Source organism: Podarcis gaigeae (genome assembly GCF_964106915.1).
Source record: "Podarcis gaigeae genome assembly, chromosome: Z".
Classification (NCBI taxonomy): domain Eukaryota; kingdom Metazoa; phylum Chordata; class Lepidosauria; order Squamata; family Lacertidae; genus Podarcis; species Podarcis gaigeae.
This window is the reverse complement of record NC_139691.1, coordinates 23,894,532-23,919,744: the sequence shown is the minus strand read 5'-3', so window position 1 is coordinate 23,919,744 and position 25,213 is coordinate 23,894,532. Positions and strand designations below refer to the sequence as shown.

General features: G+C 44.7%; 1 protein-coding gene across 1 annotated transcript in view; it reads left to right on the top strand.

Moving 5' to 3' along the window:
* MTMR8 (myotubularin related protein 8) overlaps positions 1-2,953 on the top strand; it is a 34,826-nt gene extending 31,873 nt beyond the window's left edge. Inside the window, exon 14 of the mRNA XM_083722279.1 lies at positions 461-2,953. Coding sequence (XP_083578405.1) covers positions 461-763 — 303 coding nt within the window. The 3' untranslated portion in view covers positions 764-2,953. The remainder of the gene's footprint in view (positions 1-460) is intronic.
* Positions 2,954-25,213: the final 22,260 nt, after the last annotated feature.

Here is a 25,213-nt window from a genome sequence, read left to right as displayed (position 1 = left end):
GCACAGCAATGAAATACGTGTTCAGAAAAAGAAAACCTAATCTTGCAATGCAGGCCTTCACAATACAACTGAGATTGGGGAAAAGGAGGCACTTTTCACTGGAAGGTAGGTGTGGAATTATCCCAAACTGTGCCTTGCAGTCCTAGGCAGCCGGCAAAGCCACAGTACTTGTGAAGCTTACTGTGGGCTGTGTTTTGGTTTGGTGATTTACCAGCTGTCTTCCAAGTGCTCTGTAATTCTATCTTTAATAATGCTGTCTGCCGATTTTACTGTGACCAGTTAGGGTTAGTCCAAGATGTTACCCAATAGGTACATAATATCAGCTAGGTGTTGAAGTGCTTTCCTTCCTCCATTCCGACCTGCTTCACCAGAAGATCTGATATTTGTAAAGCAAGGATGCTCCATATGCTGGTCTCAAAAATGCTTTTATTCTCATAGTTCATTCTTTCTTCTGATATAGAAGTTGCCTCCCTTAGAGGGACCGCGGCCAGATGAGGTTTCCATCTTATCCAAAATGGTTACTGCATCAACTGTCTGTTCCAAGTCCCCAATGCTCAACACACCCCAGGACTATGAGGATGAGCCTCCTGCCCTGTTGGCTAATGGCATCCTGGCAAGGGAGGAGGGAGATGAACCTGATCAGCAGCTGAAGAGCCAAGACGGTCTTGTTAATCCCCACGACATTCCAGGTGGCGACAGCAGCAGCAGCAGTAGCATCCGTGGGACCATCCAGCCTGAGGCTCGAGCAAGAAGTCTCCATTGAACTGATCTTTGCATCTGCTCTGAGCCATAGAAAATTGGCAATAAAGCATGCAAGACCTGTGGCCCGGTGCTGGGAGAGCCACCTCACTCACGTATGGCTAAGTGTTGTGTTATGTATTTTGGAAGCAAGGGTGGAGGCTGGTGTTCAAAGGCTTTCAAGAGCAACCCATGGGTTTGCATGGGGCTGGCTTTTGGGCTGCCACAAATAGTTTCTGGGCATATCTTCCAGCCACATATGTTCCTTTTTCTGGTGCAAGTACACATGGCTTCTGAGGCAGGTAGCCCTTTCCAAGATGAGGAAGTTTTTTAAAGCCACAAGGTTTCAGATACATGGATTCAAAAGCATTGTGAGCTACTAGCGAATGGAAGAAAATGCCAGTCCATATTAGAGAGGCTTTCCTTGGCTGGCTTCTGACACCTTGCATGGGAATTCTATTCAGTGGCAACATTGGGTTAATATTTGCTGGCCCCTGCACATATTTTTGTAAGCAGTTGTGCCTTTTTTGTTCTTTTTTCTTTTTTTAACTAGAGATTACGGTCGTGTCCAACCATTAGCAATGTGATGTTTTATTACTGTGATATGTGGCTGTAATGTGCAAGTATGTGATCTTTTTTATTGATACCTTTTTTAAAACACAAAACAACCTGTTTTGAACCTGTCTTGCTGATAGTTTATATCTTTATCAATGTTAATGAGTTAATAATATTGTGGCATGTAGATGAAGTGGCGATAGACTATGGTCAAAGGTCTTAAAGCATCTAAAGTCTTGGCTGCTCAGTGACATGCCATTTAGCTTCCACTCATTCCTGGAGGTCTAGTCCAAGCACTGTCTGGGTTACTGTGCATCTTTGCTGGTATAGGAGTGGGTGCACAGACTCTCCACTCCACCCCACCTACAGTGTTACATGTGCACAAAACCCAGTTACATAAGACAACACATTCTCAATCTTCCTGGCTTTCAGGATAATGAATCACATGAATTCATTAACCTTGTGGAACACCTGGTTCATGCATGGAAGGAAGGAGGGCAGCACACCTATTATTCTACCATGGGAAGCCTCCTGTCAGCTTCCTAAATATCTGAGCTGGACCAAAGTGTGATTACTGTGACATATTTGAGACAAAATGGGACCGAGGTTTCCCATTTCATCTCTTGGGAATTGCCTTGTGTGATTTGCTATTGACCTCCCAGAGTGAAGAATTTGGAAATAAAATGTATGAGTTTGTAGTGCTTCCAGTTCCACCATTATTGAAATAGATGCACAAGATTTGTGTTGTTTTATGCTTGTTAGTGGCACACTCCTTATCTGAGTGAGTGAACTGCCACCATGCTATAGATCAGGGGTGGGGTACCTTGGCTTTCCAGATGTTTGATCCCAATGCCCATCATCCCTGGCCATTCTCTGTGTTGGTTGGAACAGATGAGAGGCAGCTGTATTCCATCAACAATTGGAGTGTCACAGGTTCCCTATCTTTCTTTTAATACATTCCTTATTGGGTAAAATAGTGATAGGTAGGCTTGGAGATTCCTGCTGACTTAACAAGAGGAAGAACAGTTTGCACTTGCAAAATACTAATTTTTCCACAAAGCACTAACATACAGTGTAGCATCCTACATTTGTTTTTTACTCCCCATCCCCCACCCCACTGTTGTGTATTTGCAGTCTTGGCAACAGGAGTGGATCAAAGAGCAGCACTGCTCCTTGGAATCTTCTGCACTTATCCAGGGAAATGAGATTCTAGGCACTAAAACACTGTATCCTATTATGATAGAAAAAAGTTTCTTCATAAGTTAGTCACAGTTCCTGACTTGCCATTAGCAGCTGATTTCAGGACTGTGTTTTATGGAATACATTTTGAAATATTGTACAGTTATCCTGTCTTTATGACCAGCCTGGCATTTTCTCCGCATGTAATATTGCCAGAATGGTATATGTTTTGCCAGGACACTGAGCTCTGGTATTCTAATAAAGGTGCTTCTTAAGAATCTCTGCCTGGTTAGACGAGAACATTTCGCCTCACTTCCTCTTAGCCTTGCTGCTCAGAAATCCATTAACAATATGCCGCTAGAGAAGATGCAAGCTTATGCTAATGCATTTTTATCTTGCTTGTTTGCTTTTTGACCTGCTGGTCTTTTTTAAAAACCCCCACAAAAACCACAAAAAACCTTCATTTTCAGAATATAGAAAAGGGAAGAAAAGTCAGGACTTGAAACCCTAATTAAGCACCGGGTCCTGATGAAGAGAGTTGAAACAGTACACATACATAACAATTATTAGCAAGCAAATGTGTGACCAAATATATTGATGCTAATCCATGGGCACTAAAAGTCACACAAGTTGTAGTTTCTTTCCTGTAAAGCAGCCCAAAGGCAACATTCCTTGCCGGAGAACCTTCCAGAAGCCACATATTGGTGGTAAATGAAGCCAGAGCCTAAAGAGGGCAGATGTAAGGATGTGACTCTCAGCAGGCCACATTCCAGGAGCACAAAAGTTGGATGTTACTACAGCTACCCATGCAGGCAAGCAAGAGTCATAGCTGTCATTCAAGCACAGATTCTAGCCATGCAAAAACACTCAAGCATGTACCAGAGCGTTAGTGAGTAGCATGGCTTGAGTGGGGAGTGGCCTCATGTTGTGGGGCAGTATAGTGAGAGTCCCAAGCAGAGGAAAAGGCCTGGAGGGCCACATCTGGCCTCTTGGGCCCGAGGTTCCCCACCCCTGCTGTATAGATAAATTAAGTCCTTTGTTACACTGTTTTTAAAAGGAAAGCAACTTTTTAAAATATGAATTATGTAGGAGTAAGACATTTCAGTCAAAGGTGAGAAAATGTTAAACTATGCATTCAAATGTACCTCTGTAATAAGCACCTATTATCTTCTAATATTACTATATAGCATTTGCTAAGTGATTCCGTTTAAATTTCAGTATTAATGTTGTTCATTGTGTTCCAAAATGAACTTGCCTTTTCCTGGGGTAAAAGCACCTGTTATCTGACCAGTGTGATTTGAATGGAAAACAGCATTAGAATCATAGAATTGTAGAGGTGGAAGGGACCGTGGGGGTCATCTAGTCCAACCTCCTGCAATGCAGGAATCTTTTGCCCAACGTGGGGCTCGAATGCACAACTCTGAGATCTCATGCTCTACCGACTGAGCTATCTCCTAGTAACTAAATTCAGTCTTCTGAAAGAATGGTAGTTGCAAGCTTTGAAGCTGTGATTCATGTCTCTGGAGAAAGTTCTGAAAGCACTTGAATCTTTGCCTGATTGCTGAGATTTTGGATTCTTGCCATTAAGACTCAGTCATAAATTTCATTATCTCAGTCTTTTATCACTACTGAAACATCTTCATTCTGTGCTAGCCTGAAGTGATCACATTTTCTTCCATTTCTTCAAGAAGATCACCAGTTGCTATCTTTTTCTTTGGGCGACACCTCTTAAAATATATTTTTCCTTCCTTGTATATCTAGTTCCTTCATTTTGTTAAACACAATCCCATCCAATCTAATAAACTTTTCCAGCCTTGTAGTTTTGATCTCTAAGCCTTTCTAGCCTTTCATCTAGTATTAAAGTACCTTTCCTCACGTAGATTGATAGAAAACTCTAACATTAGTTCTTGGTAAACAAGAGGATAAGTTTTCAAATAGGGAAGCTTACAAAATTCTCCCCATCTGAATTTCTTATAAATCAATGTGGAGGGGATCCACATTACTCCATATTACCTTAAACTTGCTGAAGTGGCACTAATGTATCATTAGTCCAAAAAAATTAACTTCCTAGGTGTTTTGTTTGGTCTCATGTGAAACTCATCACAGTTTTCAGTCTGCTCCCCCCCCCCCCATTACAGATACATTTACCAGAGCCTAGTACGTATACTGATTAAGCTGTGGGAATCCTGATACGTAGATCAGGGACAATCAAACGGTGGCTCTTGGACTAATTTCTTGCATGTGCTGAGGAAGAGGTAAACAGAGGAAGCTTCCTTATACCAAGTCAGATCCTTGACCCTTATACCAAGTCAGGCCCCATCTAGCTCAGCATTGCCCACACTGACTGGCAGCAGCTGCCCAGGATTTTAGACAGAGTCTCTTTTCAGCCCTTCCTGGAGATGAACATGAGACCTTATTCATGCAAAGCAGATGCTCTACCACTGAGCTGCAGCCTCTTTTGGAGTGGGGTGGAATGACAGGGGGGACCTGTTCACTTTGAGTTCTGGCCCGGCTCACCACAAAGCAAATGCAGTACTCAAGAGAAAAAGCTTTCCCCATCGCTATGGTAGGTTGAGATCCATTTTTCCTGACTGTGATTTAATCAATCTGGATTCCATTGGTGTGTGCATTAGTCACATGGAAGTAGGAGAAATATGTGAATTAAGAACTGCAGTGCCTGCTACAAATTCACATGTTTTATAGTCCTTGCCCAATCTAGAAAGTCATGCATGACCCAGTAAATCCATGGAATAAAATTGGGGTGTGGGGAGGGAACTAGCCATCCCTAACTTTTAAGATATTTAACTTGTGCCATGAAATGTAACATTTGGGGTGGAGGAAGGAAGGTCTTGCGAAAATGTCTTGCGAGTTTGTTTCCTTTTTCTTAAAACTGCTTGACGAGGTGCAGTTGCAACTGACCGTGCTTCGCAAGACGAAAAACCTCGCAAGACGAAAAGACTCGCGGAACGAATTAATTTCGTCTTGCGAGGTACCACTGTATCTGAAAGACTATCTTTGCATGTGGACAGATGTACATATTCTGGAGGTAGGCTGTATCTCTTCACGTATATGTCTGTACCAGAGGTGGACTGGTTCAGTTAAGAGATGCAAGTAATTCTTATGCAGGCAAGCTCTGAGATGAGTTGAGACGAAAGAAAAATAGGCTTCTTTTATTTTGAGCAGTACACTTTCTACTTAAAGTTTGTGTGTAAGATCTGTATGCTAAAGGTCTACACACACCTGAATGTACCAGGTCACTTGCACTGACGTGTAGTGCATTAGCAGGCAATTTCACCAGACTGCATAATGTAGCTCTTCTCTCCAGCAGTTGGATCATTTTTGACTTCTCTAATTATGAACAACATTTTCCATGTCAAGAACAGAAATACAGAAGACTGTTGAAAACGCTGTAGCACGTCCTTGGGCCTCCTATATCAGATATAATTGGCTTCCCACTGTGGCACCAAGCAGAGTCTAGATTTCTTAAAGCTCTTACCTGCTGCTAAAAATAGTGTTTAGGGATGAATAGGAAATGAAGAGTCTGAAAATGTCTGCCCAAGTCTATCCATTAATAGGTTTCATGAGGCTCCTTTTCTCAATGGATGTGGAGCGATTTACCTGATCACGCCCACTGGTCTTCCCTAAGGGTCTGTCTTTTCTGATCCCCCTTGCATCACTGTTACCTCTTGTCTTTATTTGACTCCCTTGTGTTTCCTTCTGCTCAGTATGCCATCGCAATTAGGAAAAAATGCCAAAGCGGGGGAACCAGTGCCAGGTGTTTACATTACACCTGTCATTGACATTATAAAGAGAAGGCAAGGCCTCTCCTGGTTCCCACTCAAAGCACAATGGCAGCTGCTCTTCCTTGAAAGGGTGGAATAGATCTTTAGTGAAGCAGAAGTAACAGTACAGACCCAGTGACCAGCATAGAATTATAGTAGGATCAGAGCTCTGAGAAAGTGACAGTAATTGGCAGGATTCGTTGGGCTAGAAGCAGGCATTCCAAGTTCAAAGAGTCCAAGATCAGGGCAAGTGGTTCAGAAATGCACTGAAGCCAGAGTTCTCACAACCAACTGCCAAGTTTTTAAAGGTGGGGTTTGCTTATTCATGAGATCCCTATACCTTGTGTGAATGTTGAATTTGCAGACATGCACTGCATTGGTGATGGTGGGGTGTCTTCCCACCTGCAGAGCTGCCATGAGGTCCTGAATGACAAGGCTGTGCCCTTCATTTCTGTATCCTTCACACACACACACACCCCGAGTAGTTGGCTGATGCCCTCCCCAGACTGCACTGATACTAACTTCTCTGTTGGAGGGATTCCCACCACCCCACCCGGGGCTGCCGGACTCTGGGGAAGGGGTGAACCTGCCTCCTCCAGTCTCTCTTCCATTGACACAGCTCCCACTATCCCTTTCTCCTCGTCACCTTCCTTGTTCTCCACAACTTTCCAACCCTAAGTCTGACAGAGTCTCAGGACTCACAATATAGCTGCTGCTGCCCCAGTCTTTTATGAAAACACAAGATGGGCACTGGCTAATACTGTCGAAGCAAAGTGAGTTCCTGTTGGCTGCTTGCTTGCTTCCTTGCTTATGATCAGTATGTGGAGTTGGGCAACATGATGCCACATAGACACCTATAACCTTGTAGAGTGCTACCAGCAACTGGGTGGGGAGCTGTTACTTGTAATGGTGAGTGATTATGTCATGAATAGGTAAAGATAAGAAGATCCTGGTAGAGCAAGCCAGTGACCCACCTAGCCCAGGATCTTCTCACAGTGGTCAGCCAGATGCTTATGGGAAGCCCCAAAGCAGCAACCAAATGCAATAGCACCCTAGCCACTTGTGATTCCCAGCAACTGGCATTCAGAGACATACTGCCTCCCAACAAAGGAGGTAAACATGTGGTCCTCCACATGTTTGTTTTTAGACTCCCAACTCCCATCAGCTTCAGCCAGCATAGCCAGCGGCCAGGGATGATGGGAGGTGGTAGACCAGCAACACCTGGTGGCTCACAAGTCCCCTATCCCTTGGTTCAGCCAAGCTTACCATGCCATCACTACCACATGGTAGAAAGGGTAGCATGGACAGAGTAAGTCTGCGTTCGTCGCTGTCAAACACTGCCCCCCCTACGCACCTGCAGATAGTTGTGTGTAAAATAGCTGTGTGATGTGATGACTTCCAGTCCCTACAGTGTCCCCTGTTACCAGGTTAAACCATAAACTATGACTATGAAAGGGAAAGTAGAATTTGCACAGCAAGGGTGAGAGGCCCCGTTCACACATTGCTTGGGCTCTTGTCTGGTTGTCATTGCGTGTTATATAATTTGATTTGAACATAGCTGTTGGACACGAGTAATCGTGGAACAGACTTCTGATTTTACATCCCTCCTCCTGCTTTATTCAGCCTTCATGGTTTCATGGCAAAAGTCATCCTTCTTGCATAATGGCACTTCTCTCTTTTCCTTCCAATAACACCTTGTACCATGAATACTTCAAGAGCACATTTTACCTACACAGAGCCTTCATCTCCCACAGAACCCCAGTGCATTGCAGAGGATAATAGGACATATTCTGCAGTAGCCTTCCCCAACCTGGTGTTCTCCAGATGTTTTAGACTGGGGTAGTCACCTTTTTTATACCTACCACCCACTAATGCATCTTTCTTGATGGTAAAATTTCCTTACCGCCCACCAGTGCTCGATGGAAGGAGGATTCAGCTTGTGCCGTAGAACCCCCTACCGCCCACCTAGAATCCTGAAACGCCCAGTAGTGGGCAGTAGGGACCAGGTTGACAACCCCGGTTTTAGACTGTAACTCTCACCAGCGCCCCCACCCCCTATCTTGGCTTGAGCTGATAGTAGAAGTTCAAAGCATTTAGAAGGCATATGTTTCAGGAAGGCTGTTCTTCCATCAAGGAGAGCACTTGACCAAGCTTATTGATGAGCCTTGTGACCCTAGAACATGACACAGAACACACCTGCTTCTTCTCTGTGGATCAGCAGGAGGCTGAAATGCTTCTGAATGACCCACAAGACTCCATACCATCCAAAATTTCTCCAATGAAAATTGGGACATCCTAAGGAAAAGTACTTTCCAGGATAAAATCAGAAATGGACGGCTTTTCTAAATGAGGGACATTCGTGAAAATAGGGACACTTGGATGGTCTGCAATCATGGGAGTTGTAGTCCAGCAACACCTGCAGGCAACACATGTTCTCACCCTGTTCTAGCTGAGGAACACCCCCCCCAATGTATTTGGCCCATTAAGGGATGCCGGAAGAGGGTAGGAACATCTGTACTACTCACCACAAACATTAATCCAACTGTATGTGCATATTTGTATGTATATATGTGTGTTTGTGGAGCAATGTAATTATTGGGTTGTGCAGTGTGTCTGTTTCTGTTTTTTAAAGTGAGAGATTGCTTCCGAAACTGCCGAAACTTTTGTAGTAAGTTTAAATTACATTCAATATTCAAGCTGAAATGTTTTTTTTCCAGTTTCTGTAAGCATACTGGCCATATTTTGTCTTAAAATATTGCTGTCTTGAACTATGTGATTAATGCCTCACTGTATGTCAGTTTGAATACATTTCCGTGGTCCAGTTTCACTTGATATACTGCTTAAAAAACAAACAAGAAAAATATGTTACTGCCCCTTGGAGTGGTGCATTGTATTATTTAAAATGTGGTTACAAGTCTCATGGAGGGTTTAATTTGTACGTATTGCTTTTTTATTTCGTATGAAAATGAATAAATTCCTTGCATTTTTTTTAAAGATACAGCTTTTGTATATTTCTTGAATATTGATTAAGAGAGCTGTGGTAAGAATCACAAAATACCACTTCTTTCTGTCCAGAGAAGTTTCTGTTGAATGAAAGAATTGTGTTTCCTGGAAAACACCTTTGGCGGCAACCGTGGGTTTGAAGATAACAGTGCCGTCTCAGAACCATTCCTGGAATTAAAACAAGCAGCCCATCCCCTGCAGGCTTACAATCCAAAACACACACACACCACACCAGTGAATAGGGGTACAAAGGAAAGTGGGAAGATCAAAATCGGACACCAATTTGTAAACGGTTTTTTGTTTTTTTTAATGACCAGCTTGCATAGTTCAGGGGCAGGAGGTGTCTGGTGAGGCTTGTCTTTTGGCAAAGCTAATGCAATGAGCTCTGCTTTCTAACTCTCCCACCAAAAGAATCCAACGGAACTGCTGTTCCCATGGGACAACTGAGGGGGAGGAGGTATCTAATGCAGCTGCCTTTCAAGTTACTCAAAATCTTATCGCATGGATGGTATTTGTTGCTAGCTGAGAACTTATAACACAGGAAGGTAGTTTCAGCTGCACGATAGCATCTGTTGCTTAGACTCTGAATGTCCTTCCCAGTAAACAGAAAATCCGGTGCATAATTAAAAATTGAAGCCTAGTGGGAAAGGGACAGTACCATGCTAAGATTGATGTTCCTGTTTCAAGGTCAGCCTTCCTGATGAAGGGTAGCATCCTTTCCTTTTTTTTTTCTCTCTCTCTCTCTCTCTGTCACACACACACAGACACACACACACTACTGAAACCTCACCATTTGCTGCCTTTCTTCAAAGACTTCTTTGGTGGAGCATACTACTATTCCCTTCCATCATTTCAACCCAAAATTTGGTGCACAAAAGCACCATCTGTGCCTTTCCCACATTTTGAAAAAGGTATAAAGCTAGGGTGGGGAGCTTGGGACCCTTCAGAAGCTCTTGGACTCCAGTTCACATCAGTACATGGCTAATGGTGTTGGAAGCTGCAGAAAGCACCTAAAGGAATCTGAAATCTTCGGTCTGCTTTTTTTTCTTTTTGTAGACTTTATACTATATTGCTTATAGTATATTAAAGGTACAGGGACCCCTGACCATTAGGTCCAGTCGTGACCGACTCTAGGGTTGCAGCACTCATCTCGCTTTATTGGCCGAGGGAGCCGGCATACAGCTTCCGACATGTGGCCAGCATGACTAAGCCACTTCTGGCAAACCAGAGCAGCGCACGGAAATGCCATTTACCTTCCCGCCAGAGCGGTACCTATTTATCTACTTGCACTCTGATGTGTTTTCAAACGGCTAGGTTGGCAGGAGCAGGGACCGAGCAATGGGAGCTCACCCCGTCGTGGGGATTCGAAACGCTGACCTTCTGATTGGCAAGTCCTAGGCTCTGTGGATTAACCCACAGCGCCACCTGCGTCCCTTATAGTATATTGCTTTATACTAAAAGTCTCATTGTGATTTGCAATATATACAATGCAATAAAATATAATGAAAACATACCAAAAAATACACAATAGCACTGTGGTAACACGGGTGGCACTGTGGGTTAAACCACAGAGCCTAGGGCTTGCCGATCAGAAGGTTGATGGTTTGAATCCCCACAATGGGGTGAGCTCCCATTGCCCGGTCCCAGCTCCTGTTAACCTAGCAGTTTGAAAGCACGTCAAAGTACAAGTAGATAAATAAGTACCGCTCCAGCGGGAAGGTAAACGGTGTTTCCGTGCACTGCTCTGGTTCACCAGAAGCAGCTTAGTCACAGAAGCAGTATGCCGGCTTCCTCAGCCAGTAAAGCGAGATGGATTGAGTAACTAACAGCAATGTCATTAAAGCTGCCCGTGTACTGTAACTGGTGTTACCTGGCACCAGAATGATAGTAAATTTGATGCCAGGTGAGCTGCCTGGGGAAAGCAATCCAAAAACTGGCAGCAAGGTGGGTGGGAAGTACTGTTATTTCTGAATCTGGAGTTTGCATTGCACCAGGGAACTGGATATATTTAGAACACAGTAACTAAACGAAATTAAACCATGACTATGTGCAATGTAGCACTTGATCTTTGGGTGGTTTTATTAAGACAACTAGGTGGGGTAGTTTAAACATGTGGCCACAAAAATATAGGTAGCATGATACAACTTTCAGAACTTACTGGCAAGATGTGCAGATGGGAGACAAAATGTGCCTTCTGTTTACTGACTTCTGCCAGTCTGCAGCAAGGCTATTTAGGTACTTAAAATACTCATGTCACTTTTCCTTCTGCAATTCAATGCAGCTAACAGACATTGTAAAATACAATAAAAATGCATGTTCGCCCTAGACAGACAGGCATTTCAGAACCTGGCACATCATGCTTATTTCTCTTAGAAATCAAGAAGAGAGAAATAATACTGGATTTATGAGAGAATGGGTTTTGTTTTTTTGGTAACATTTTGGAACGACTAATATTAATAATAATAATTTTTATTTATACCCCGCCCTCCCCAGCCAAGGCCGGGCTCAGAGCAGCTTACAAGCAATAATAAAAACAAGTTGAAAGACAAACAACTTAAAAACAAAATTAAAATACAACATTAAAATATTAAAATGTAGCCTCATCGCAGGAGGAGAAGGAAAAGAAAAAAGAAAGAGAGGGAGGAATCAAATTGGCTCCAAGCCAAAGGCCAGGTGGAACAACTCTGTCTTACAGGCCCTGCGGAAAGAAATCAGATCCTGCAGGGCCCTGGTCTCATGAGGCAGAGCGTTCCACCAGGCCGGAGCCAGTGTTGAAAAGGCCCTGGCTCTGGTTGAAGCTAATCTAACTTTCTTAGGGCCCGGGATCACTAGGGTGTTGCTATTTATGGACTGTGAGGCTCTCCGTGGGGCATACCGGGAGAGGCGGTCCCGTAGGTACGAGGGTCTTACGGCCGTGAAGGGCTTTAAAGGTCAAAAGCAGCACCTTAAACCTGACCCTGTACTCCACCGGAAGCCAGTGCAGCTTGAAAAGCACTGGGTGAATATGCTCCCATGGCAGAGACCCCGTGAGGAGCCTCGTGAGGAGCCTGCGGCACTCCACACACCAAGAAGTGGCGTGACGACATTTCCCTCCCTAGTGCCACCCTCTGTCCCCGACCAGAGATAAAAGAGCACAGCCAGTTACGGGCTATGCCCTGTATCCCCACGTCTGCGAGGCGGTGGTCCAGAAGATCATGATCGACCATGTCAAAGGCTGCTGACCAATCTAAAAGGATCACCAGCCCTGACCCGCCTCGATCCAGCTGTCTATGGAGATCATCTGTTAGGGCAACCAGAGCCGTCTTGGTCCCAAAACCAGGACGGAAACCGGACTGAATTGGATCTAAAGCCGATGTTTCCTCCAGAAACCTACCAAGCTGTTCAGCAAGCGCTGTCTCAATTACCTTACCCAGATATGGAAGATTTGAAACTGGGCGGTAATTGGATAGGTCTAAGGGATCTAATTAAGTTTTCTTTCTTTAAGAGTGGAGACACCACTGCTTCCTTCAGTTCCCCTGGGAATGTCCCCGTGTCAAGGGACAAATTGATAATTTCAACCGCGCAACATCTGGACACTCCCTAATCAGCCAAGACGGGCACAGATCAAGGAAGCAGGTGGTGGAGGAATCTATCCACATCAGCAGGGAGTATCTGATCGAAATGGTCCAACACTGGACCTGAAGTCAGTCGAGGGGCCTCCAGTTCAGTCACTGTATCTAAATTGGCTGGGAGGTCATGGCGGAGCAACAGGACTTTCTCCGCAAAAAAGCTCGCAAATGCCTCACAGCTGTGGGTGGAATTTGTGCTTAAATTTGGTTGTCCTCCTAGGGACGTTATTGACCTAATTATTTTAAAAAGTTGTGCCGAGCGAGAGCTAGCGGATGCAATGGAAGCTGCAAAGTAAGATTTCTTAGCAGCTTTCATAGCCATCTCATAGGCTTTCATAAGCGTCCTATAAGATGTTCTTGAGGCTCCGTCACGAGTCCGTCGCCATACTCGCTCTAGCCGTCTGAGATCCCGCTTCATTTTCCGGAGCTCCTCAGTAAACCAAGGGGCCCAGTTTCAACGGGGTCGCAGAGGGCGCTTAGGTGCAATCTCATCAATGGTTGCCAAGAACCAGTTATTCCAGTCCTCAACAAGGTCATCTAATGAGTTGTCAGGAGGAGCAGGGTCCCAAGATGGCATACAACCTTGTAGTATTCTCTTCATTACTGTGAGTTGTAAGTTGGCGGGGTGTGTGTGTGTTTGTTTGTTTGTTTGTTTGTTTGTTTGTTTGTTTGTTTGTCTTCTGCCTACTAACTGTAGTTCTTAAGGTGGCTTTTGCAATGTATTTAAAACACAATAAAAAAGACAGTTATGCACTGTCACTACAGCAAGGCAAAGCTGTATACAAATTGTATATAGTGAATTTTGTTTGGTATTCCTATTTTGCAACAGAATTAGTTAAATAAAATGCAATAAGAATGTATCCCTATCAGTGAAAGGGTTCAAAGGCAACATTTCTGCTATTCATCCCGTCATTGTACTCATTGCCTTCTGAACTCTGCAGAAGTTGGGTGTTCTTTAAATATGTATGTGGGCTTAGACTTTTTTAAAAAGAGAGAGAGAAAAAAAACTTGCCGTCAATTTTTTTGCCCTTTTACACAAATTAGTCTTTTTTCTATTAGCATAATTAAATTGCTAACATTAATACAGAAATGAAATGCTAAGCCTTTGATTTTCATTTTGGAACTCTTTGGCAGGGTAATGGCTTCCGTTGTGGAGTCATTCTCAGCCTCTTTCTATTAATGAGCATTTACCGGTATCTACAATTTAGAGATGCCAAGCACCTGTGGATGTCAGGCATAGATTATGAAATGCAGAACTATATATACCCTCTGCTTAAAATATACCGGAATTTTGTGTAAAGAAAAGCAGATTTGTAAAAACTTCAATTTTAAAAGTAAGATCAGGTTTCTCCCCTATCACCATGGTTTCAAGGAAGCTTCAGAGTCTACACAATGAAATTCATTCCTAACCACCATTTATAAACACAGGAAATACGATTGTGCAAAAAGTATTGCATCCTCATCCACTTTCAGGCACCTGATAAAACACTTAGTAAAGATACTTATTAGACAGAATGATCCCAACACCCACTGAAATATAACTGTGTTTAGCTCCTTTTCATCCTTCCCTCTTTTTAATGGGGAGTGGGTGGAATTGCACAGGTGTGATGAGCTTCTCTACTCCAGCCCTGCAAAGCCCCTCATACTAGCCAATCTTGCTTCAGGTAAAGAAGGGGCTCGATCATTCAACAAAATATGGCTTGCATAATCTCAAGACTTGTGGAGGAGAGCAATTGCCTGAAATAAGCAAAAGGCAAAAGGCAGTTCTAGAACAAACTAATAACAACTGGCCAGCTTGTGACTCCAACTCCTATCAAACCCAGCCAAAGCTTAGCTACCCTTCAACTAAACACCCCTTAATCCTTCTCCATTATAAATCCAGCAAATTCTCCAGCAATGGATTTCCTTTAAAAATAATACGTAATCATTGAATCCCTGGCCATCTCTTTTTGCAAGAAGCTATTGACAGAGCCTCTCTCCTCTCTTTGAGACTGGTGGATGCCTATGAAAAAATAGATTCCCTATGGCAGAGATGAGGCAGCTGTGGCCTTCATGATTAAGGAGGGAAGAATCTGTTCTAATTTTCCCAGTCCTAAATTGAACTTTCCCTGTTTCTGTATCAGGCTGTGTACACACTATATATTGAAAGCACACACTCCCTAAGAATCTTGGGAACTAGTCTGCAAACGGTGCTGGCAATTGTGAGATAACCAGGTTACCCTGACATTGACAGTAAGGGGACATGTGAATTGACACAGATATAAATGTTGTTAGGAGGGGTAAAAAGAGAGAGAAAGATCAAAAGTTTGCAAAGGGTTCGAGTAATCTTGCAGGTAAACATGCTAGGTATTGAAGGAGCAAAGAGAGTGGATTTAATTGGAAGATCCTTTCACGTGCATTGTGACTTATTCAATGGAAATGTCATTTTATGGATTTTCAAATATTGTCAGCATGCAACAGCATCCACACCCTGAGAACAACTTCAATTGGCCGGCTAAACCAGGTGCGGATTGCTGATGGGGCTCAAATCCTTGGTGAGTTAGGGACTTCCCTGCATGCAAAGATAAGCTCCAGCAGATTGAGCAGACAAGACCAATAGTGGGTCCAACGGTTAAGAAGGTGGTTTCTGCAGGTGCTGTAGAGGGAAGTGAGGGGCAAATGGGCCTCATCAATCTGGGCAGGTAGCCCATCCAGAAGAAGGAAAGCTCTGATCCTAAACCTCTATTGCCTTCTGGCCATACTCATTCATGAGAAATTATTTGGGAGTAAACCCTGAGGAACAATCTGTACTCGCTACCTAGTGGGACATCTTCAGGAGAAGAAAAGACAAAGGAGTAAACCCAAATCCAGAGAGGAGTCCCTAAGATGATTGGATAGCACTTCCTATGCTGCCTCCTGGCAACTCCTGCAGTCAAGCTTGTGCCAAACGTATTGCTCTACTTTCCTTTGGACCACATCAGCGAGGCCCAAGGAGAGTGTTGTTGTCTGGACAGCCCAGGACCACAGGTCCAAGCCTATAGGCACCTGCTTCCCTTCCTCAGGCCATGGCCCAATTTGCAAATCACAGGTGTAAAATGGGGGTGACAGTCGAATGCACACCTCCAGATCACAAACACAATTGTCAAGGCTGGAGATGTGTCAGATTGCTGGGAGTGCTTCCAGGGGACAGTTACAGATAGATACCCTTTGACTGGCGTACATTCATTTTTTTCCTATATGGAATACCACAGGATGGTTTTCTACATCTAATCAGGTGGATACCTGAAGATAATATATGGTGCATCTAAATGAATTTTAACTGATAACAACAACAACAACAATTTATTATTTGTACCCCGCCCATCTGGCTGGGTTTCCCCAGCCACACTGGGCAGCTTCCAACAAAGACAAAAAATACACTAAAATGTCACACATTAAAAACTTCTCTGAACAGGGCTGCCTTCAGATGTCTTCAGAATGTCAGGTAGTTGCTTATCTCTTTGACATCTGATGGGAGGGCGTTCCACAGGGTGGGCGCCACTCCTGAGAAGGCCCTCTGCCTGGTTCCCTGTAGCTTTGCTTCTCACAATGAGGGAACCGCCAGAAGGCCCTCAGTGCTGGACCTCAGCGAACGGGCAGAACAATGGGGGTGGAGACACTCCTTCAAACTGGGCGATAGTTGAAACTGGGCGATAGTTGGCCATACTGGCCGGGTCTAAAGATGTTCTTTTAAGAAATTGTTTAATGACTGCCTCTTTCAGCAGGTCTGGGAATGCTCTCTCACAGAGGGAAGCATTCACCACCCCGCAGAGTCCATCGCCCAGCCCTTCCCGGCTTGCTTTTATTAGCCAGGATGGGCAAGGATGAAGGAGACAGTTGGTTGGTTTCACGCATCCAAGCAGCCTGTCCACATCCTCGGGGGTAACGGATTGAAATTGATTCCATGCAACTTGACCAGACAGGGCTCTAACACTCTCCCGCCCTGACCCTGCTCCCATGGTGGTGTCTACCTCCTTCCAAATATGAGCGACTTTATCTGCAAAAAACTCTGGAAAATCATTGCAGGACATCTTGGTGTCTTTACAAGGCCCCAGTGGTACAGGTGCTTCTGCAGATGCAATAAAGGTGGTGAAGAAAGTCTTTTTCGCCATCGCTATCGCCACTTGGTAGGTTTGACGTTGAGCTCTAACCCGAGTCTGGTCCGATTCAGAATGAGTTTTCTGCCACCAACGCTCTAGCCGTCTCAGTGATTGTTTCCTCGCCCTCAACTCCGAAGAACACCGCGGGGCTGTCCGGGCTCCATGCAATCGGAGAGGGCACTTTGGAGCCAGACAGTCGATAGCCCTGGTTAACTCCGCATTCCAGCGGGCCACCAGGGAATCAGCTGCAAGGCTATCAATATGGGATAAAGCATCCCCTACCACTCTCTGGAAACCATTTAGATCCATTAAGTGGCGGGGGCGGACCATCCAAATTGGTCCCACCTCCCTGAAGAGGGGAAGGGTTGTGGAGAAGTCCAGTTGCACCAGGGAGTGATCTGACCATGGCACTTCTTTTGTTTCACTTTTACTTAGTGTCAGATCACCAACATCCATAGAGGTGAACACCAGGTCTAAGGCATGTCCATGACTATGAGTTGGGCCAGACTTATTCAGGGACAGCCCCATGGAGGTCATGCTTTCCACGAAGTTCTGAGTGGCCCCTTGTAAGGTCGTGTTGGCATGGATGTTAAAATCCCCTAGGATAACTAAACTAGGTGTCTCCAGCAGAACATCCGCCACGGCCTGAAGCAGCTCGGGCAGGGAATCCTTGGTGCAGCGAGGAGGTCGGTACACCAGAAGGAATCCTGTACTGCCTCTATTGCTCAACTTCCAGAACATGCACTCAGAGAATTGGGTCTTCCCAGTAGGATGCCTGATGCAAGCTAGCGACTTCCTAAAAATCACTGCAACCCCCCCCTCCCTGCCCACATGACCTGGGTTGCTGTGTGTAAGAGAAACCTGGTGGACAAGCAGCAGCTAAGACAGGCCCATCTGCTTCATCCAACCAAGTCTGTTACACATTCCAGGTCAAGTCCTCCATCCACGATCAAGTCATGGATGGCAGTGGTCTTATGAATCATTGACCTAGCATTACACAGCAACACCTTCAGGTCATGTGGGTTTCCCTTGTTGATTCCAGTATCCATCTCATCAAGACCAGACCCAGAGGCAAGGATAGTCTTCAAACAATGACTATGCCTGCCTCCTCGGTAATGACATGGTCTGGTCTTAGCGTAACTCCTCCTCCTGCCCATGATCATGTCCCAGTGCTTCCGGCCCTGTGGAACATGCCCCAGCCATTATGTTGGCTGGGGCCAACTCCCAGGCAGCCCTGATCCCGCCCCTTAAAAACAAAACGCAAACAATACAACAACCAATAAAACAACAAAAAACAGAACAGTTATACTAAAATTAATCCCCAAACAGATATCCATCCCATCCCCACCCCCACCCCCAACAAAGCAATAAGGGGGGGAGGGGAAAAAACTTAAAATGACACCGACTGCTTAAGGACATTTTAAAACACATTAGCCACTTGGAACAGGGAAGCAATAGCGGAACAATCCCGCACTTCCCCAAGGGTTTGTTCCAAATGAGTCCAGCCCCACTCTCTAGGCACTGCCACAGGAGTCCTGTTGTAGCTGGGAGAGTGAGGGCCTGGGCCACGCCCCCTGGGCCAGATGGAAAAGGCCTTGGAAGGGAACAGGCCCTGCAGTCCTCACCACAGCCACGTGGCACCTGAATTCAGATACAGTGGTACCTCAGGTTAAGTACTTAATTTGTTCTGGAGGCCCATTCTTAACCTGAAACTGTTCTTAACCTGAGGTACCACTTTAGCTAATGGGGCCTCCCGTTGCCGCTGCGCCGCTGGAGCACGATTTCTGTTCTCATCCTGAAGCAAAGTTCTTAACCTGAAGCACTGTTTCTCGGTTAGCGGAGTCTGTAACCTGAAGCGTATGTAACCTGAAGCGTATGTAACCTGAGGTACCACTGTACAGTATTTGTCAGGAAAAATATTTTTATGTTGGCACAATACATCCCCGTTTCATGAAGAAACCACACAAAGGAGAAAGGAGGTGGGAAATTATGGAAGAGCATGTGAATATCTGATTTATATATGTAGATATTTCACACAGGGCTAATAGCAATTTAGGTAATGACACAGGTTATTCGTATGCACATTTTAGTAAGTCAAATTGTATAAATGGCAGGGATCCAAAGCTCTCATGACCCTGATCAAGGCAACAGAAGAATATGGTTGGTTGGGCCATCCAAGAAAATATATGGGTTTTGTGGCACCTGGGTGGGCAAAGTGTTGACACTCGCTTCAAATACAACATGCACGTAAGGGACCTTATTCCCTTCTGGATATTCATTCTATCCACGCCACCCCTTTCAGACAAGACAACAAAGGGTTGTGAGGGAATAGATAAAAGGAGACATTTTTAAAAAAAAAATTGAATGTATTCTAATACCCCGTAGTGGGGGTGGGGTATTTATGAATCAACTAAGGTCAGATAATGAAATCTATGGCAAATGGTACCCTGGGAGGATTAACCAGTCTCCAGACAGAAGTTAATTTCCTGGTTAAAACGGTTCTCCGTGTGGCTCTTGATTGAATCTAACTAAGCAGGGAGGTTTATGTGCTTTCTTGAACAACACCTGCTGTTATTATGTTGCTAGGAGTTGTGTAACAGAAGCCAGCTCCAGGTGTTGGCATAGGTCTCTCAAGAGCTGTATGATGCCAGCTGTAAGCCTGGGCTTTACCCGATGTTCCTGCTCAAACTATGGGCACAGGCCCTGCATACCCACTCTCTCATTCAGTGTGGTTGTAAGAAAATTGGAAGCACCTGCTCCCTGTTTTAAACTAGCCAAAGTTTGTCATTATGTCTGAATTGTGGAGAGCTTGGTTTAGCTGTAGCTTCTTAATAAGCTGCAATCAACAACCATGACCTGATTGTGACTTCTTTCAACAAACCATAGTTTAATTTAAAGTTTAAGGTAACCAAATGTACACCCAAGCACCCCAAAATTCAGACATAAGTAGTTCAGCTTAGTTTAAAACAGGAAGTAGAAGCTTCCATAAGAACATACTCAGAATTGGAAAAGGCGTAAATGATTATCCAGCCCAACCCTGTACCACTGGAGGAAATCTACTGCTAGGCAGCCCTCTGAAAATTTCTAATGAAGGTGAACTCAGCACTTCCAAAGACTCTTTGTTCCACTATCAAGCAGCTCATGTCATCGTGAACTCTTTCTTAAATATTTCTTATCTGTGTTCCCGTCCTACTCTTATCCAGCAATTGGCATCAATTCTTTAGCTTGGTAATACTAGTATGTTGGTCTTCTTTCCAGAACATCTAGTACCATTCTGCCCTCTAGTGGCTTAGAGCAGGAAAGGCAGGGGAAACATAACCTTTTTGTTCAAATTAGGCACATTAAATAGGGAGAGGAGAGAAGCTTTGCTGCATATATAGTGGTACCTTCGGTTACATACGCTTCAGGTTACATACGCTTCAGGTTACAGACTCCGCTAACCCAGAATTAGTACCTCAGGTTAAGAACTTTGCTTCAGGATGAGAACAGAAATTGTGCTCCAGCAGCACGGCAGCAGGGGGAGGCCACATTAGCTAAAGTGGTGCTTCAGGTTAAGAACAGTTTCAGGTTAAGAATGGACCTCTGGATCGAATTAAGTACTTAACCCGAGGTACCACTGTATATTGTGTCGCTCATAAGAAGGGCACTAATATTTCATGCTTTACCATCCTGCTTCAGCCAGTGCTGTGCCTCTCCAAATGTTGCTGAATTAAAGCCCCCACCATCCCTGACCACAGGCTATACTGCCTGGGGCTGATGGGAGCTGGAATTCTACTGCCCTATGCAATCTAAACTACAAACATCAGAAAACAAGCCTCTGAGTCAGGGATTGGGAGCCTGCCCTCCGAGTGTTGTTGGACTCTGTTATCCCCAGCCAACAATCAGGATGGTACGAGTTGTACTCCCAAAACATGCCAGGAACATATGTTCACCACTCCTCTGTTAGGCCCATGGTGGTCACAGAATCATAAAGCTGTAATCTGTCCCACTGTTGAATGGCTCTCACCAACAAAAAGTTTTTCCTAATATTTAGTTTTTGGAATCTCCTTTCTTGCAAATGGACTCCATTGGTTCTGGTCCCACTCTCTGGGGCAGAAAAGAAACAAGCTTGCTATGTAATCCCTGTGAGAACCCCTCAGATTTTTTAATATGGCTGTCAATCCCTGGGGGTCATCTAGTCCAACCCCCTGCAGAGCAGGAATCTCAACAAAAGCACAGGTGGTCATCCAACGTGTGCTTTAAAACTTCCAAGGAAGAAAACTCCACCACGTAACGAGGGAGTCTATTCCACTGTCAAACAGCTATTACCATCAGACAGTTCTTCCTGGTGTTTAATAATAATAATAATAATAATAATAATAATAATAATAATTTTTATTTATACCCCACCCTCCCCAGCCAAGGCGGGCTCAGGGTGGCTAACAAGCAATAATAAAAACAAGTTGAATGAATACAACTTAAAAACAAGATTAAAATACAACATTAAAATATAGAAACCTTTAAATATTAAAATGCAGCCTCATGACAGGAGAAGAAAGGAAAAAGGAAAAAGAAAGAGGGCGAAGGAATCAAATTGGCTCCAAGCCAAAGGCCAGGCGGAACAAACCTGTCTTACAGGCCCTGCGGAAAGAAATCAGATCCTGCAGGGCCCTGGTCTCGTGAGGCAGAGCATTCCACCAGGCTAGAGCCAGTGTTGAAAAGGCCCTGGCTCTGGTTGAGGCTAATCTAACTTTCTTAGGGCCCGGGACCACTAGGGTGTTGCTCTTTATGGACCATGAGGCTCTCCGTGGGGCATACTGAGAGAGGCGGTCCTGTAGGTATGAGGGTCCTAGGCCGTCAAAACCAGCACCTTAAATCTGACCCTGTACTCCACCGGGAGCCAGTGCAGCTTGAAAAGCACTGGGTGAATATGCTCCCATGGCAGAGACCCTGTGAGGAGCCTCGCTGCAGCATTCTGCACCCACTGGATTTTCTGGGACAGCTTCAAGGGCAGCCCCGCATAGAGCGAATTACAGTAGTCAATTCACTGTGGCCAGGTCGGGGCGGGAAAGGTAAGGGACCAACTGCTTGATGCGGCGAAGGTAGAAAAATGTCACCTTGGCTGTTGCTGTAACCTGCGCCTCCATGTTTAGTTGGAATCTCTTTTAAGTTATCTTAAATCCATTCATTTTGGTTCTACCCTCTGTTGCAGGAGAAAACGAGCTTGCTCTGTCTTCCATGTGACCGGCCTTTAGATATTTAAAAGTGGCTATTTATATCTCAGTCTCCTTTTACCCAGGCTAAACATACCCAACTTCCACTGTTCCTCCTAAGGCTTGGTTTCCAGACCCTTCATCATCTTGGTTGCCCTCCTCTGCACACCTTCCTGCTTGTCAATATCCTTAAACGGTAGTGCCCAGTGAGTGGGTCATGATTCCTACTTTATTTTGCTCTATTGGAAGAAGTCCTCTGTTTCAGGACTGGGACGCCTGTGGCCCTCTGCATATTTTTGGACTACTGTTTGCATCATCCCTGACCATTGGCCATGCTGTCTGGGGCTGAAGGAAGTTTCTGTCCAACAACAACTGAAGAGCCACATGTTCCCCAGACCTACTTTACTTTAAGGGGAGATGGATCTGGGAATCTTGGCCCTTCTGCATTCAGACCAGTAGCTCAGTTGGTACAGCATAAGAACTCTTAATCCCACGGTCATGGGTTTGAGTCCCATGTTGGGCAAAAAGGCTCCTGCATTAGATGTGGTCCCTTCCAACTCTACAATTCTATGCTTAAGTTAAAGTGATATTTCTTCAAATGAGCATGTCTGTCTGAAATATCCTCAGAGTCGAGTGTGGATTTCATTCAGCTCATAGTAGTGAGGAATGAAAGTTCCCCAAAAATATCTGCTTTACATACATTATTTACAGAATGGGCCGCACGTGATTGGCTAATTCTGGGATTCTCCTGTAGGCCAATCAGGTTGCGGATTCACTTCCACCTGGAGCGGACCAATCATACTGCTGCATTGTTCTAGGACCAATCAGACTGCTGCATTCTGGAGCCTATTGTTCTAGGACCAATCAGACTGCTGCATTCTGAATCCTATTGTTCTAGGACCAATCAGACTGCTGCCTTTTGGATCCTATTCAAGTGAGTACATAACACTGTCCCTTCTTTCTCCCCCATTTCCCCTAGTTTTAGCTGTTTCCATTTGCTCCATTCATTTGTATGGGACAGGGAAAGTGGGTGACAATCAGGACACATTCCCAGAAGGCAACATAGTCACCATCATTCCATTATACAAAAACTAACTTTTGCATAGATCAGTGAAATAGTTAGCCCTGAAAAATCTCAGCTCTTCATGCCTTCAGATCTAAAGTCCCCCTCCAGGTGTGTGATCCAGCCCCCAAACATTTTTGTGTGAAGGGAAAGCATCACATTATAATGCAATTCGCCTCTCACAGGGGAGGAGCAATAATCTACCTTATTTTTTATCAAACATATTGTGCTAAAAAATAAATAAATAGTGCATTACAGTGGTACCTCGGGTTAAGTACTTAATTCATTCTGGAGGTCCATTCTTAACATTGAAACTGTTCTTAACTTGAAGCACTACTTTAGTTAATGGCGCCACCTGCTGCCGCCGCGCCACTGCTGTGCGATTTCTGTTCTCATCCTGAAGCAAAGTTCTTAACCTGAGATACTATTTCTGGGTTAGCGGAGACTGTAACCTGAAGCGCATATAACCTGAAGCGCATGTAACCCGAGGTACCAATGTATATGCTTGCGAGATGACAATTGCTTTTAATTTTGAACACTTCGCATAAGTTGTTTTCTTTCCCACACACACTCCTTTGCCCCCTGCCCCCCTGCCCCCAATATCAGGCCAGGGTTGCCTCCAGAATCAAAAGCCAACCCCAAGGAATGCTCTCTTTCTTCCATCCTAGGACATCTTTCTCATGTGACTAATTTAGTTTGTTTATTTACCACTTCAAAGTCCTGATAAAAACCCTTCAACCTGTCAGATAAATTCTCCTGGCAGTTTGCTTTTATTAAGGTGTGGAATCATCCAGTCTAAATCCAAGAATGCCTTTCCCTGGGAGGGCGGGGGGGGGGGGGGAGGAGGCTGATAAGGCTGGCTAAACTGCCGCTGCATGAATAGCCGCACACTCTTTAATGTGATCAACCATTTCTGCAGTCTTTTAATGTCCAAGAGACCTGCTTAGACTAAAGCCTCCTACGTACTCACTGAACTAGGCCCCCCAAATGTTACTGGATGGGAACTCCCATAGTCAGCCACACTGCTTGAGTCTGATGGAAGTTAATTCAACCTTTGGAGGGCTACAGCCTCCCCATCCTTGCAAAAGCCCCACCTTCTAATCTAAGGATGGGGAAACTATAGCCCTCCAGATGTTGTTGGAGTACAACTCCCATCATCCTTGACCACTGGCTGTACTGCCTGGAGCTGATGGGAGTTGGAGTCCAATAACATCTATGGAGGTTCCTGCTCTAATCCTAAGAGCATAGTGCAAACCACAGTTGTTCAGTTTTGAGAAGCAGGTGCTCTGCACATGCCCCAAGCCTCCCTTTGTGACAGTATTCCACACGTCCAGTTCTGTCACTGAACACAAGCGGAAACCTGGTGTATCTGCTGCTTTCTATCATGCCTACAGAAGGTATTTCAGGAGCAGGTCTGATGCTCTCATTCAGTGCATTGGTGCCTTCAAGCACTGGCACATGGCTGGCACTGTAATATTGATATTCTACATGGTAAACTGGTGAAAACTGAAGGAAGAGAACTTGATCAAGAGAGGAGCTACTGAGCACAGGGAAGAGAGGGATGAAGAGGTGAAATCCTTATACAACCCACACCTTGCCACAGGACAGCTTGCAGGATGTCTGTGTGTGGTGACAGTTCATTGACTTGCCCATTGAGCACTCAAGTGCCAGACCAGAAACTTCTGTCACCTTTCAGTCTGCACTGTTTCCAGCTACATGCTAAAAACATTTTTAAAAATTGTGTTGGAAGGGATCTTAAAGATCCTCCAGTCCAACCTCCTAAACAGTGTGGAATCTGCAATGCAAGATGCAACTTACAGCAATGGTCACAATAGTAGCACATAGCTGTAAGCATAGCTGCTGTTTTCTACACCTTCTTGGGGTGGGGCATTTTTGGCTGTGCGCACACAATACAATTATACACATTATTCCTTGCACAGCTACAATTCCCAGCACTCTTAACTACAGTTCCTGT